Here is a 16919-nt window from a genome sequence, read left to right as displayed (position 1 = left end):
GGAGAAGGCCGTGCTGAAGGGATATAGAGACAGAGGGCTGGGATTCTTGGCGTGGCAAGATCCTCGGTCACTTTCCTTCTGGCCCCAGCCCTTCTCCAAGGCTGTTTCACACCACCTGCCTCCATGGTCCTGTCTCTGGCCACAGCTCAGGAGACTGGGCCGGAGGGGGTGGGACCCCAGGACACCCGGGGCATTCCAGTCTCTGGAACATGTGGGATTCCAGCGTGCAGCCACCCTCAGGGCATGGATAGTGTCTCAGTCATCCTTGAACTTGTCCTCCGTGGCTCACGCAGCCCCAGTGGGTCCCCAGGACTCCATGGTGTTTGGATGAAGAAGTGCACGATTCCAGGGGTTAGTGTCTTTTAGAGCAGGTCCTCCATGGCCTGCTCGTGCAGGAGGAGTGAGAGCTTCTTCGGGGGACTCAGGGACCTCCCACCACGGTGTCTCTGCAGGTGTGATTTCAGAGACACAGTGGAAGCCCCTCTGCTCCTGATCTGCGTGCCTGTGCCCACTAACAGGTGCCAGCAAGTCCACTGTTAGAGCCACATAGCTCGTAAGGTCTGTTCTAGACTGACCCAACAGACTTGGCACTTGGCTTCGACTGTGTCATGTCCTAAGATGTGCCAGGGGATGGGGCGTAGGCGGCTGGGGATGGGCTGGAGGCCCTGGTTTGGGAGTCGTCAGTATTGGCTATGGCCAGAGCCACAGACCTGGCTCAGGGCAGCCCCCTGGGAGTATTGGGGTCAGAGGCCTGGCAGAGTAGCCCTGAGGCCATCAATGCTGCCAAGTCCTTTATCTCAGGGCTCAGTTAGGAGGGGCCCTGGGCATGAGCTCACAGGGTCTCAGGTTTCCTTTGTGTACTTTCTCTTAAATTGGGATTCCAAACTGTAGACCTTTCAGGCCCTACAGAACATGGATCTGCCCTGGGGTTCACCAGGCTTATGTTTCCTCTTTCCCTAAAGGCAACTGTCTTCCAAGGGCGGGGCCCAGTAAACCTTCCGCGTCACCTCCCATGGTGTGAAGCACACAGACGGCACAGTCGGCAAATAAAGACTGAACCGAGTTTAATCGAAGGTGCCACCACCCCAGTAAACCCCTTTTACTGATTTTATTGTATTAATTTTACTGAAAGTGTCTGTGAATCACTTACAAACCCCCCTACCCGATTTTTGTGTTTTTTGTTGTTGTTGTTTTGTTTTGAGATGGAGTGTCACTGTTGCCCAGGCTGAAGTGCAGTGCTGTGATCTAGGCTCCCAGGTTCAAGCAACTCTCCTGCCTCAGCCTCCCGAGTAGCTGGGACTACAGGCAACCACCACCACGCCCAGCTAATTTTTGTGTTTTTAGTAAAGACAGGGTTTTGCCGTGTTGGCCAGGCTGGTCTCCAATTCCTGGCCTCAAGTGATTCACTGGCCTTGGCCTCCCAAAGTGCTGGGATTTCAGGCGTGAGCCACCGCACCTGGTCATGTCTAGAAGGTTTTGAAACTATCTTTGAACCAAAGCAGAGAGGCTGTCTAGTCGGGGGTTATGGAGCCAGGCTTCGGAATTAGAGGCAAGCAGTCATGTCACCTGTCTGAGCCTCGGTTCCTTCTGCTGGCAATAGGGTGCCAACGCCCACTGAGCAGGGTTCTTGCAGGGTTTGCTGAGTTGAGCTCTGAGCAGGGCAGCTGGCCAAGATGATGGCTCACTTATTGGTAGCTGTTGCCACGAATTTCATCTGGGGTCATCACCATCCAAATCAGGACATACCCCGATGCTTACAGGCTTAAGGAGGACACTGAGGTCTGTGGTGGTGGGGATGTGGCTTTGCAAACTGACCGTCTAAGCAAGTCCGGTAAATTGTCTATCAACCCCAGACCACAGCCTCCCAGCGTTTGGTGGGTTTGTAGCCATTTGTAGGACAATATAGCAGCCACAGAGAATCTTGGAGCAAGATTACGAGGTTGGTACAACAAGTGTTTTCTGAGTGCCTGCTATGGGCTAAGTGATGGGGTTCACAATACCTCCAAATATGCCCCCTAGGCATACTGAAAAAGGGCAGAAGTAGGACGTCTCGCTCACATCCCCTGCCCTTCTCCCCTCAAGCAGGTTATGCGACCCTCATTCGAGAGGTGCCCCCCAAAACTTACAGGTAAAGAACATCCTGATAATCTGAACAGACAGGCCTTGCGAAGTTTCCCCCAGTTTATCACCAAAAGATCACACTATTCATCCAATCCTTTCTCCACAACTATCCCCTTCTTCACCAAATCCAGCATAAAAATATATGCGTTTAACCATTTCTTTGGGCCTTCATTTCCTTACAGAGGCTCATGTGTCACATAAAACTGAAAGACATTTGAATGCTTTTCTCTTGCAAATCTGTCTTTTGTGATAGGGCCCTCAGCCATGAGTCTAGAATGGGTAGAAGGAAAGACATTTTCCTCCCCCAACAGGCACAGTATGGTGGGGCCTTGTTTAATCAGACCCCTTTCCGCACCCAATGCAGAAACCAAGACCCCAACAAAGAGAGACTCACTCAGCCACACATGCAGAGCTGGTACCTGCTCCAAACCACACGAGCTGTTTTGGGGGCTCTGCTTGAAAAGGAGGGGCTCTGTCCTAGAGCTGGAAGATGGGGTCGGTTTACCAACACTCTGGGATGCGTGAAATACCTGCTAATTAAAACTCCCAGCTCTAAGCCTGGCACAGTGGCTCATGCCTGTAGTCCCAGAACTTTGGGAGGCTGAGGTGGGTGGATCACCTGAGGTTAGGAGTTTAAGACCAGCCTGGCCAACAAGGTGAGACCCCGTCTCTACTAAAAATACAAAATTAGCTGGGCCTGGTGGCAGGCGCCTGTAATCCCAGCTACTCAGGAGGCAAGGCTGGAGAATCACTTGAACCCAGGAGGCGGAGGTTGCAGTGAGTTGAGATTGCCCCATTGCACTCCAGCCTGGGCAACAAGAGCGAAACTCCGTCTCAAAAACAAACAAAAACAAAAACAAAAGCAAACAAACAACAACAAAAAAAACTCCCAGCTCTAATGCGGGGCTAGAAAGCAGTTTGTGCTGGCAATGCTCCCTCTGAAATCGGCCATTACCACAGCAAGTGGACTCTTGCTTGAGCCATTAACGAATAAACTAGTCGTGGGTTGCTCTTAAAATGTTATTACAAGGCCGAGCTCTTTAATGAGGTGTCTGGCGTTCTGCAGACTGCTGAGAAGAGCCAGGAGAGGCCCTGGCACCCGCCACACCTGGAAATCCTCAGCCTCCCACTTTGTGCACCCCTCCTGGCCCCTCCTGAGGGTACCAGGATTTCTAGAAAGACTCCTCCGATCCCCCGGTTGGCCCTAGAACATCATAGGCGCTGTTGCTGAGCCCCAGGCTTTTCCGTAAACAGCAGGAGTGGGACCTCTTCTTCAGGAAGAGCCTGGACTCTCAGGCTGGACACACCTAGGTCTGACACTGTTGGCAAATCACTTCATCTCTCTGAGCCCTAGTTTCCCCGTGAAATAAATCAAACTGAGATGATAGGAGGAGAGACTGACCTCAGGGCATTCTGAGAGAACTAAATGCAGAAACTCAGGGTGCATACTCAGCCCAGCCCTCAGCTCAGAGGCTTGGGGAGGGTGCTGGTTGTGATTGTCATGACAACTAGCCACGCCGGAGCCACGCCTTGATGAAGTCTATAAAGTACCGTGTGAACATAGAGTGATTCTGATTTTACCATCGTCAGTCTGGACCTACTGCCGAGGAGGCCAATCTGATCTCTCTGAAAGCTCGAGTTTCAGAATATTTTAAAGGAAGTACTATTTTATTTATTTATTTTTATTTATTTGTTTTTTTATCGAGACGGAGTCTTGCTCTGTTGCCCAGGCTGGAGTGCAGTGGCACGATCTTGGCTCACTGCAACCTCCACCTCCTGGGTCCAAGCAACTCTCCTGCCTCAGCCTCCCGAGTAGCTGGGACTACAGGCACATGCCACCACGCCCAGCTAATTTTTTGTATTTTTAGTAGAGACGGGGTTTCACCGTGTTAGCCAGGATGGTCTCGATCTCCGGACCTCATGATCCGCCCGCCTTGGCCTCTCAAAGTGCTGGGATTACAGGTGTGAGCCACCGTACCCAGCCAGGAAGTACCATTCTAGTATCTTTTCTTTTGAGAGAGTCTCACTCTGTCACCCAGGCTGGAGTGAAGTGGTGCAATCTCAGCTCACTGCAACCTCCGCCTCCCAGGTTCAAGCTATTCTCCTGCCTCAGCCTCCTGAGTAGCTGGGATTACAGGTGCCCACTACCATGCCCAGCTAATTTTTGTATTTTTAGGAGAGACAGGAGTTTCACCATGTTGGCCAGGCTGGTCTCAAACCAGGTGATCCACCCACCTCGGCCTCCCAGTGTTGGGATTACAGGCGTGAGCCACCGCACCCAGCCTTGAGTATTTTCACATGTGTATGACAACACAAACGAACAATTAAAGATGGTTTTCCTTCCTGCTAAAAACCTCACTGCCCTGACGTCCTGCTTGTTGCTAGGGACTCCTATCACCAGCAATTGGCAGTGTCTGGACATCCTTGGGACCTCAGCTCAAACTTCCCTGTGCAGGCACTGCCTCCCCAAGCCTCGACTTCCACGCCTGGGAAGCAGCGATTACAATGCCTGCCTTGTGGCTTTGGTAGCATAGATGCGAGGATGCACGTCATGCACGGGAGGTGTTTGGAATGCTGCTTCCTGGTTAATTTGTAATAAAATGTTACAAAGTTTAATATAATGTGTTCTTTAAGGCACCGTTTCAGAAGTGGTTTCCTTTTCAACTTTGCCTTATTGGCCTTTTCTCTATAGATTGTACAGGACATACTTCTGTGTGGGCCAGGTTGGATTAGTCTAAAATCTGATTTTGGGTGTGTGCAGAGGTTTGGTGGGAAGGGTCCCGAGGTAGGAGTCAGGACAGCTGGGTTCTCATCCCCGCTCAGGGTCACACGGGGCCTATTGAGTGATGGCCTGGACCCATCTCCTCTACGCTCTGAGCTTAGGTAGGGTATGAACTGGATAATCACCAGGATGCTTTCAGCTGTAGATTCTCTGATGCTGGTCAGAAGATGCAACCTGATTTCCCACTCATCCCCAATGACAAACATACACAAGTGTCATCTCAATGCTTGGCCCTGGCCAGCCCTTCTCTCTTCTCCACCCCATCAGCTGGCAACTTGGGAGCGAGGGCTGCATTTACCTTCTGCTTCTTCTCCAGTTTGATGGCTTTCTGGGTGGCCTTTTGTTCCTGTACCCACAGCTGCAGGTACCGGTGCTGCAGCAGATCAAAGAAGGGTGTGGAAGGCCTGGAGGGAAGAAGTCCAGACAGAGCTTGAGGCCCCGGAAAGACCAGAGGCACCCGCTCCCCACCGCCCGCCCCCGGGAGCCTCCTAAACGTCAGGGGCTGTGGGGTACATCACTCCCACCTCTGTGAAAGCCTCTCTCCCTCCCCCGGCTGTGAAAGCCTCTCTCCCAGCGCTCAAAAGCCACGAAACAGGTCCCTCACATAGGCTTATGAGTGCTGGGCCTGGGATGGTGGTGGGACTCCCTCCTTGACAAGACGTTAGAGTTCTGGTCCTCTGAGCTCTTTCTCACTAGGCCTCATCCCTGGGCCCTTCCTTGGCCTGCTGAAGCCAGTTGTAGCCAAGACTCCTGCTACGTTGATTCCCCACCCCTTCACATCTGATTACCCTTGACAGCTGATTAAGTTCCTCACCCGCACCCCTGATATCTGATGACCTTGGCCTGCCTTTAGCAAGGATCTTCCTGCCTTGATGTCTCCTCTTAGTAATTTTCCATCCACTGACCCCGCCCCTCCCTTGGCTCCTCAGCTAAACATCCCCACTTCTGTTGTATCTGGAATTGAACTCAGTTCTATACTGAAGCCTCTCACCTATTGCAATAGTATTGAATAAAATGTCTTTACCACCTTTAATCAGTGTCTGGCTCTGGTTCTCCTTGACAACGATTTCCAGCCAAGGAGCACTTACCCTAGGCATTTTGTATGCTCCACCCCTTCCCAACAGGAAAATGGATACTAGTATTATTCCCATCTTACAGATGAGAAGGGTAAGATCCCAGAGCAGCACGGGAAGCACCGCAAGGCAGACCCGCTCAGCCACAAGCCTCTGTAGCAGCGAATGGCCAACTGCTCCCAGGTGGGACCTAATCTCTAAACAGGTTGAGAGACAGAATATCCAAATGGACAATGGCCAAACCACATATAAAAGTAGAACTATGGGCTGGGCGCGGTGGCTCACGCCTATAATCCCAGCACTTTGGGAGGCCGAGGCAGGTGGATCACCTGAGGTCAGGAGTTTGCCACCAGCCTGGCCAACATGGTGAAGCCCTGTCTCTACTAAAAATACAAACATTAGCTGGGTGTGGTGACGTGTGCCTGTAATCCCAACTACTAGGGAGGCTGAGACAGGAGAATTGCTTGAACCTGGGAGATGAAGGTTGCAGTGAGCCAAGATCACGTCACTGCACTCCAGCCTGGGCAACATAGCAAGACTCTGTCTCAAAAAAAAAAAAAAAGAACTATGAGCCACAATCTGCAGCAGTTAGGCTAGGAAACCAGCCCGTTTTGTACAGTAACCAGCCCAGGAAGCCACCTGCTATGCCAGACTTGTAGGAAGTCAGACTGTGGTCTCTACCAACAGGCCAGGAAGCCAAAGAATAACCCTGAAACAGCCAACCCAGAATGTCCAGGACTTGGTTAATAACTCCTGGCTCCCCTAAGTTTTGTACCCACTTGGAGCTTAGAACCAACCAGAGAAAACTAAATAAGCACCCCTAACCAGTCCCATAGGATGCCCCCATATATATAAGATAGATATCTAGAATTTATGATGTATATCTCATATATGATGCATATACATATATTTCTATTTTCATGAGGAAGAAAATGAAAAGATAAACCAAACTTACTAACTAAGAAGCTACCTGTAGAATGAGGGAGAGAACAGGAAGGAAATGACAGAAAGGAAAGCTAGAACTTTTCGAATAGACTTTGTGTTATAGTTTTGACTTTGGAAACAAAAAAATGGTTTTTTTTGCTAATTATGAAAAAATTAAAGAGAAAGGATTAGCATTTACCCCAAATAACAACAGGAGAAAGCAAATGAGCCTAATTGTATGTCAAGTTGTGGCATAACCACAGATGATTTCAAGTGACTTTATTTATTTATTTATTTATTTATTTATTTATTTATTTATTGAGGTGGAGTCTCACGCTGCCACCCAGTCTGGAGTGCAGTGATGCAATCTCAGCTCACTGCAACCTTGCCTCCCAGGTTCAAGTGATTCTCCCACCTCAGTCTCCTGAGCAGCTGGGATCACAGGCACCAGCCACCACACCCAGCTAATTTTTTGTATTTTTAGTAGATACAGGGTTTTGCTATGTTGACCACGCTGGTCTCAAACTCCTGACCTCAAGTGATCTGCCCACCTCGGCCTCCTAAAGTGTTGGGATTACAGGCGTGAGCCACCTCGCCCGGCTTCAAGTGACTTTAAAAGAGATTTGGGTAGAATATCCCTAGCGTAAGATATCCTGAGGATAAAAAGAACCATGAGGAAATCTGAAGCTGTGTCCTTGTTGCTAATAATAATGTTGATATTGTTAGTTTGAAACTATTATGTATACATTCCAGGATAAAGCAAATTAGTAATTATATAAATGTCATTAGGAGAAAAGAAATACCTATATAAAATCAAAGAAGTAGAAAAAAACCTGTGTAATTTTAAATTTGAATTGTAAATATCATTATGAACTCATTAGTTTTCCTCTTGATAAAAAGTAACATGTTTCCTATCCCTATCTCTGTCCACTGTAAAAGTCTAGAAGTGACAACAACTCAGTAGCAGTGAGCACCCCTAGTGCCCAGACTGTGGTCTCTAAGTGCCGTTCTCTGCTCAAAAGAACCAGGGATCACTGGAGAAATGGCTGATCTCTGTGCCCAGGAGGTCCCCATGCCAGAAGCAAGAAGGCTGTCAGAGGCTACTGGGAGACATGGAAATGGACCACAGGGGCCAGCCCAAATTGGCCAAAGACAGGACAATTTGAGTGTTAGACAGAATAACAATGGCTGTGAGTTGAAATCCATCAAACAGCACTCTCTATATGACATATGGATATATATGTATAATTCTGGTGGGAAAAAAGGAAAACCTCCTTGTGCAGTTTGGAGGTTGCTGGGACACAAAATTATTATTCTGAAAATAAATAACAGAACATTTCCCTGCCTTTCTAGTACAAACTGCATCTTGGGGTAATCAAATAGGCGATAAGGGAAAGTTCTTTTTTTTTTTGAGACAGAGTCTCGCTCTGTTGCTCAGGCTGGAGTGCAGTGGCAGATCTCTGCTCACTACAAGCTCTGCCTCCTGGGTTCACACCATTCTCCTGCCTTAGCCTCCCGAGTAGCTAGGACTACAGGCACCCGCCACCACGCCTGGCTAATTTTTCATATTTTTAGTAGAGGTGGGGTTTCACCATGTTAGCCAGGATGGTCTCGATCTCCTGACCTCGTGATCCACCCGCCTTGGGATTACAAAGTGCTGGGATTACAGGCAGGAGCCACCGCGCCCGGCCGGAAAATTTCTTTATAGAAAAGCCAGAGCTCATAAATGCAGGAGGAATGACAGAATTAGTGGGGAAATCAGTGTTTTGCGACTCCTAATGAAATAATGGATCTAGGGAACATTCATCTGTGGCTGCTAAAATGATTAGGTGGAGGCTGATGGGGAGCTTCCCAGCAGATGGGTCATGCTGCAGCAGCTGAACCGAATGACCAGCCCTTTATATGACCATCATTTTAGTATTGTGGTAAATATACACAACATAAAATTGACCCCAGTTATCAATCTTGACATCACTGACAGTGACAAATAGATACTGTGCCAGAACTGATATGCTAGGAGGGATGCTGTACTGCCTACCAAACATGTTCGGCGAAAAAACCCAAAGTAAACTGGAAGGTAATCAAGCCTCTAGCCCAGCATTGTCAAATTACTTCTTTTTCTTTTCCTTTTTTTTCTTTTTGAGACAGAGTCTCACTCTGTTGCCCAGGCTGGAGTGTAGTGGTGGGATCTCAGCTCACTGCAACCTCCACCTCCTGGGTTCGAGTGACTCTCCTGCCTCAACCTCCCGAGTAGCTGGGACTACAGGCGCCCACCACCATGCCCAGCTAATTTTTGCATTTTTAGAAGAGATGGGGTTTGGCCATTTGGCCAGGCTGGACTTGAACTGTTGACCTCAAGTGATCCACCCACCTTGGCCTCCCAAAGTGCTGGGATTACAAGCGTGAGCCACTGCACCTGGCCTCAAATTACTTTCAACAGAAAACAACTGCAATTACTTTTCTACCAACCTAATATAACGTGAGCTACCCTGTAATTGCAAACCAAGGAACGCCTGGAGCCGCCAGCAGCTGGAAGAGGCAGGAACGGTCCTAGGCTAGAGCCCTGGGAGGGAGCGGGGCCTGCTGACTCCTGTTTCATGCTTCTGGCCTCCAGAATTGTGAGAGAATCATTTCCTGTTGGGTAAGCCACCAAGTTCATGGTAATTTGTGACACTGGCCACAGGACACTCGTACGCAGGGGTTCCTCAGCCTACACACTGGGAAACATTGATGGGAAACACCTTTCCCATGAGCGGTATCCAGAACACGGCCAGTGACTGGAACATGAAGAGTCTTTGACAGCTGAAGGGCCCTTTGAGCAGCGTTTCTCAAACTACGCACCTGGGTCACCATGGGATCTTGTTCAGGGCACCTCCGGTTCAGTCACGTGGGGCGGCTAGAGGCGCTGCATCCAGGCCTCATGCTTCAAGGCTTAAGGACCTGGAGATGATCTAACCCCAGGCTCTGAGCCTCCCAAAGTCCCATGAAGGTGCAGGCGATTATTTCTGTGCAGCTATGTAAAGACTTTCATCTAGGGAGAGAATCCACAGCTTTTATCTGATATTCTCGGCCTCCCAAGTGGCTGTGACCTCAGGCGTGTGCCACCATATCTGGCTAATTTTTTGTTTATTTTTTGTAGAGATATGGGTCTCACTATGTTGCCCAGGCTGGTCTCAAACTCCTGAGTTCAAGTGATCCTCCTGCCTCTGCCTCCCAAAATGTTGGGATCACAGGTGTGAGCCACCGCGCCTGGTTTATGTGTTTTTCAAAGATGCAGATGCCCCAGGAAGGGGTCAGAACCTCAGAACTTACCCCGTGGCTTAATTTCACAGAAAAAAGAATGAGGAAATGGAGGTGCTGAGAGGGGAAGCGTCTCCCAGGGTCACACAGCTCAGGACCGGAGATGGCAGACTTCGAGCCTCTCACTCTGCGTTTTATGTGGCCTGCCTGGTGGTCTTAAACTTTGAAATCATTGTCAACACTTAAAAATTAAAATTTTTTCCATTCAAAAAACAACTTCCTGGAGCATCTTGACATTTGTAAGTTCTGCCCATGCTGGACTGCACTCCTGGCTGCAGCAATTGGCCGGCGCTGAGTAAAAGTTCCCCTTCCGCCCCAGGCCTCACCCTGCCCTATCGCCCTATCAGGCTGGCTCCGCTCTCTGCCGGGCTCCTCCACGTGTTTCAGCTTATGGCCCAGAGACAGCTGCAGAGCTAAACCAGACCCTAAATATCCACTCCCTGGGCCCTGACCGTGCTCCGAGGCCAGTCTGCCTCCCCTCCACGCAGCTCTCTTTGGGCCGGGGCTGAGCTGGGATTCCGTCTGAGCAAAGGTTCAGCAGCTTCAAGCTGCCGCCCCTGCGCAGAGGTCCTTCACACAGCAGCCTGTGGTGCAGCTACAAACGGTGGTTCTTTGTTTTCCAGTTCTTTTACCCCTGCGGTGACTTTTATTACTTAATTATTACACACCCCATGCTTCTGAGCAGCCTAATTTATAGCTGTGTTTTCTAATGACACCAGATTCGTAATCTGAAAATATCTACCCCAAGAGGCCGTTCACAACAGAAAAGCTGTCTTCTCAGCGGTCCCCGGCACGTCCATCGCCACCACAAAGGCACCCTCAGCCCTCCTGCGGGCTCGGCTGACATCCTCATGTCTTGCTCCGGCCAGCAGCTCTTATTACTGGGAAAGGGGCTTGGGGCATGAGAGTAACCGACAAACCCTGGGAGTCCCAACGGCCCCAGCCTGGGTTCTCTGAAGGAGACCGGCAGGCTGTGCCCGCTTCTGCTGTGGCGCATTACCTTGGATACAAAGGTGGAGAAGCTGGTTTGACATGGGGAGAACCTAGGACATAAGTCAGATCGTATCACCCCTTGCTTAAAATGCCTTCCATGGCCCCCCCCCCATGTCTTAGCCTAAGCCCAGACTCATTGCCCGGGCCACAGGGCCCTTCCAGCGGCTCCTGCCTCCTTCTCCAGCTCCTTCCTGACATTAATGCCACCCCCCACCTCGTCTTCCAAGCCCTGGAATCCTCTTTCTCTCGCTCAGCACACACTCAGCTTCCCCTTTGCCTTCAGGTCCCAGTAGTGAGGCCACCTCCCCAGAGGGCTCCTCCCCAACCAGCCCATCCTAGCACAGCCCTGTTCCGGCGCCCTCCCACGCGGGGCGCTCATTCATTGGTTTGTTTGCTGATTTACAGCAGGTCTTGGCCATTGGCCACCAACATCACGAGGGCGGGTATGGTTTATATCTGGTGTGAACTGGCACAGTGCTGCTCTCAGTAATTATTTCTTGTTGAAAAAGACTGAGAGAGAAAGAGAGGACACATGGCGGGAGGGAAGGGGGGAAGGAGACAGAGAGAAAGACTAGGCAGAATTTTAGGAGATAAACTTTTCATAATTCAGGATATTGTCAATTGGGCTATATATGAGTTATAATAAACCAAAAGAAGCGAATGGAGGGAAATTGCAATTCAATGGAGGAAGGATAGTCTTTCCAACAAATGGTGCTGGAGCCTTGGACATCTTGGACAAAATAAACAACAAAGCAAACATAACAAACTCAACCTAAGTCTCACACCTGATATAAGAATTAACTCAAATGGATCACAGATTTAAATACAAAACATTAAACTATACAACTTCTAGAAGAAAACATAGGAGAAAATGTTTGCGATCTAAGGCTACATAAAGAGTTTCTTAGACTCAACACCAAAAATATAACCCATGAAAGAAAAAAACTGATAAATTGGGCTTCCTCAGAATTAAAAACATTTGCTCTGTGGGAGATCCGGTTCAGAGGATGGAGAGGCAAGCTATAGACAGGGAGAACACATCTGTAAACCATGTATCTGGCAAAGGACTCGTATTTAGAAAAAAAAACTCTCAAAACTCAACAGTAAAACAAAACAAATCAAAACCAAAAAACCCCCAAACAATCCCATTAGAAAACTGATGGCCAGGCATGATGGCTCACGCTGTAATCCCAGCAGTTTGGGAGGCCGGGGGGGGGGGGGGGGGGGCAGATCACCTGAGGTCAGGAGTTCGAGACCAGCCTGGCCAACATGGTGAAACCTCGTCTCTACTAAAAATACAAAAATTAGCTGGGCATGGTGGCGGGTGCTTGTAATCCCAGCTAATCAAGAGGCTGAGACACAAGAATCGCTTGAACCTGGGAGGTGGAAGTTGCAGTGAGCCGAGATTGCACCCCTGCACTCCAGGATGGGTGACAGAGAGAGAGACTCCGTCTCAAAAAAAAAAAAAAGAAAATTGGCAAAGCCTAGCCCGGTGGCTCAGGCCTGTAATCCCCCCATGTTGAGAGTCCAAGGTGGGAGGATTCCTTGAGCCCAAGAGTTTGAGACCAGCCTGGGTAACATGGCAAAACCCTCTCTACAAAAACCAAAAAAAAAAAAAAAAAGAAAGAAAAAGAAAAGAAAGAAAGAAAGAAAATAGGCAAAAGACATGAAGAGATATTTCATCAAAGAGAATATATGGATGGCAAACAAACACATGAAAGAATAGTCAACATCTGTAGCCATTAGAGAAATGCAAATGAAGACCATGATATCACCATGCCCCCATTAGTACAGCTAAAATAAGAGGGCATAATGACACTACCAAATGAGGATGCACAGAAACTACAGCTCCCACGCACTGCTGGTGAGGATGGAAAATGGCACAGCCACTCCGGAAAACTGTTTGGCAGTTTCTTTTTCTTTTCTTTTCTTTCTTTTTTTTCTTTGAGACAGAGTCTTGCTCTGTCGCCAGGCTGGAGTGCAGTGGTGCGATCTCGGCTCACTGCAACCTCCGCCTCCCGGGTTCAAGCAACTCTCCTGTGTCAGCCTCCTGAGTAGCTGGGATTACAGGTGCCTGCCACCACGCCCAGCTAATATTTTGCATTTTTAGTAGAGACGGGGTTTCACCGTGTTAGCCAGGATGGTCTCGATCTCCTGACTTTGTGATCCGTCCGCCTCGGCCTCCCAAAATGCTGGGATTACAGGCGTGAGCCACCGTGCCCGGCCAAGTATGTGTTTAGTTTTTTAAGAAACTGCCGGTCAGGCGCTGTGGCTCATGCCTGTAATCCCAGCATTTTGGGAGGCCGAGGCGGACGGATCACGAAGTCAAGAGATCAAGACCATCCTGGCTAACACGGTGAAACCCCGTCTCTACTAAAAATACAAAAAAAATAGCCAGGCGTGGTGGTGGGCACCTATAGTCCCAGCTACTCAGGAGGCTGAGGCAGGAGAATGGCATGAACCCGGGAGGTGGAGATTGCAGTGAGCCGAGATCGCACCACTGCACTCCAGCCTGGGCAACAGAGCGAGACTCCGTCTCAAAAAAATAAAAATAAAAAAAACAAAAAAAAAACCTAAACACATACTTACCAGATGGCCTGGCAATTGCTCTCCTGGGCATATATTCCAGAGAAATGAAAGCTTAGGTTGACCTAAAAACTTATTCACAAATGTTCATAGCAGCTTTACTTGATTATTTGTTTAGTTTTTTTTTTTCTTTAAAGATGTAATTGAAGAATACATAGCGGCTTTAGCTGTAACAGTGCAAAACTGGAAAACAAAAACATCCTTCAATGAATGAATGAAAAGGAGAGGATGAAAAGACAAGCTATAGAGCAGGAGAACATGCAATTCCATCCATACCATGGAATACAACTCAGCAACGAAAAAGAATGAACTCTCCCTACATGCAACGTCTCGGATGAACTCTAGGCCTTATGCAGAGCAAAAAAGGCCAGCCTCAAAAGGTTACACGCTGTGTGATTCCATATATTTAACATTCTTGAAATTTTCCAGGCATTGGGAAATAGAGGGAAGCAGGGTTCACTATAGGGGGTGTGAGGAAGATCTTTGGATGACAGAACAGTTTTGTGTCTTGATTGTGTCACACAAATCTACACATGTGATAAAACTGCAAGAACTAAATACATCACACACACACACACACACACACATGTGCACACATGCAGATGAGGGCATATAAAATTGACAGCTGAATGGAATCTGTGCATAGTACCAATGTCAAGTTTTTGGTTTTCATTTTGCAATCTAGTTATGTGAAATTTTGTCATTGTGGGGAACTGGGTGAAGAGGACGTGGGCTTTCTCTGTACAAACTTTCTCTTTAAAACTTTCTGTGAATTTATAATCATCTCAAAGTAAAATTTTTTTAAATGCAATCAAGCATGCTAGTGGAAAGACTGAAATAGCTTTATACTTTTATAGAAAAATATTTTAAAATTACTATCATATTGGGGCCGAGCGTGATGGCTCACACCTGTAATCCCAGCACTTTAGGAGGCCAACGTGGGTGGATCACTTGATGTCAGGAGTTCAAGAGAAGCCTGGCCAATATGGTGAAACCCGGTCTCTACTAAAAACACAAAAATCAGCCAGGCGTGGTGGCGCATGCCTGTAGTCCCGGCTACTCAGGAGGCTGATGCAGGAGAACCGCTTGAACTCGGGAAGCGGAGGTTGCAGTGAGCTGAGATTGTGCCATTGCACTCCAACCTGGGCATCACAATGAGGCTCCATCTCAAAAAAAAAAAAAATTACTATCACATAAAGAGGTAATCAAAGAGTATAGGGCCAAAAAATATAGGGTAAAAATAAATATGGGGTGTGTCGGCCGGGTGCAGTGGCTCACGCCTGTAATCCCAGCACTTTGGGAGGCCGAGGCGGGAGGATCATGAGGTCAGGAGATCGAGACCATCCTAGCTAACACTGTGAAACCCCGTCTCTACTAAAAATACAAAAAATTAGCTGGGAGTGGTGGCGGGCGCCTGTAGTCCCAGCTAGTTGGGAGGCTGACGCAGGAGAATGGTGTGAACCCAGGAGGCGGAGCTTGCAGTGAGCCGTGATCTCACCACTGCACTCCAGCCTGGGCGACAGAGCGAGACTCCGCCTCAAAAAAATAAATAAATAAATAAATATGGCACGTGTCAATTAATGTTTTTTTTTTTTGAGACAGAGTCTTGCTCTATTGGCCAGGATTAAGTGCAGTGGCACAATTCCTGCTCACTGAAACCTCCGCCTCCCAGGTTCAAGTGATTCTCGTGCCTCAGCCTCCTGAGTAGGTGGTATTACAGGCGTGCACCACCGTCCCCGGCTAATTTTTGTGTTTTTAGTAGAGACGGGGTTTCACCATATTGGCCAGGCTGGTCTCCAACTCCTGGCCTCAAGTGATCTGCTCATCTTGGCCTCCCAAAGTGCTGGGATTACAGGCATGAGCTACCATGCCCGTCTTTAATTTTTTTAAAGTATGTTATTTTCCTGGGTTTTTGTGGTTTGTGGTATTGGTCAGCTAATTTAAATTTGCAATTTGTTCTGATTTCTTTTCTCATCCTAGTTAATTATTCAGTTTTGTGCCTGAATTTGTATTCATGATTTAAATTTTTTTTTTCTGAAAGAGGGCCCCCAAGCTTGAATAAGCTCCAGGCTTATTACTCCACAAAACCTGGAGCTGTCCTGAATGCAGGGAAGATTTTGATTTTTTAATTAGCCTGAGAGAATATCATGTACCATTTTGTGCCAATAAATGAAATAAATTAGGGAATTTTTCCAGGAAAATATAAAAGATCAAAGTTGACTGAAGTGCTTATACAAAACTTTAGTAGAGCCTTGGAAACCAGGCCTGGGTACTTTTATTTATTTATTTATTTATTTTTGAGATGGAGTCTTGCTCTGTCGCCTAGGCTGGAGTATGTCTCTGCTCACTGTAACCTCCACCTCCCCGGCTCAAGTGATTCTCCTGCCTCAGCCTCCTGAGTAGCTGAGATTACAGGCTCACGCTGCCACGCCTGGCTAATTTTTGTATTTACGTATTTTTTTTTTAGTAGAGACAGGGTTTCGCCATGTTGGCCAGGCTGATCCAAACTCCTGACTTCAAGTGATCCGCCCGCCTTGGCCTCCCAAAGTGCTGGGATTGCAGGCATGAACCACAGTGCCTGACCCCGGGTACTTTTACACACAAGCTCTCCCAATTGTCCTATAGAAACTATTCCAGAACTTTCCACAACTTTTTCTAAAACAGCTTCCCAAATCATTTTATGATCACAAACCGAGACAAGGAGAATATACACACTACTGGTCAGTCTCACTTATAAACACAAATCAAAGAATACTAAGTAAAATAGGTTGGGCGCAGTGGCTCATGCCTGCAAATCCCAGCACTTTGGGAGGCCAAGATGGGTGGATCTCTTGAGCTCAGGAGTTCAAGACCAGCCTGGGCAGCATGGCAAGACCTTGTCTCTAAAAAAAATTAGAAAATTTAAAAAAGGATACTATGTATAATAGCACCAAATCAAATAGGCTAATGCATTAACAGCAAAGGCCCCTTGCAATATCTTGCATTCATCCTGGAGCCTGGGAGTGGGGGTGGCGGGGCAGAAACCAGACACATGGATGCAGCTCACTCCCTGCCATTTCTCACCAAGCAGCCAGCCAGGAGAGGAAAGAAATTCATCTTCCAATGAAATTGGCAGTATTGATGATACCCGAGCCTGGGCA

The 16919-nt window shown here is 48.1% G+C and overlaps 1 protein-coding gene across 2 annotated transcripts in view; it reads right to left on the bottom strand.

Moving 5' to 3' along the window:
• The window catches only part of CFAP77 (cilia and flagella associated protein 77), a 159577-nt gene that overhangs the window by 30452 nt on the left and 112206 nt on the right, over window positions 1-16919 (bottom strand). For both annotated transcript variants that reach the window (XM_004048772.5, XM_055351417.2), the window contains exon 4: window positions 5202-5307. In XM_004048772.5, the coding sequence (XP_004048820.3) occupies window positions 5202-5307 (106 nt within the window). The remainder of the gene's footprint in view (window positions 1-5201; window positions 5308-16919) is intronic.

This window comes from Gorilla gorilla, chromosome 13 (assembly GCF_029281585.2).
Source record: "Gorilla gorilla gorilla isolate KB3781 chromosome 13, NHGRI_mGorGor1-v2.1_pri, whole genome shotgun sequence".
NCBI classification, from domain to species: domain Eukaryota; kingdom Metazoa; phylum Chordata; class Mammalia; order Primates; family Hominidae; genus Gorilla; species Gorilla gorilla.
The sequence above is the reverse complement of the archived record's forward strand: the minus strand, read 5'-3'. Positions and strand labels throughout refer to the sequence as shown.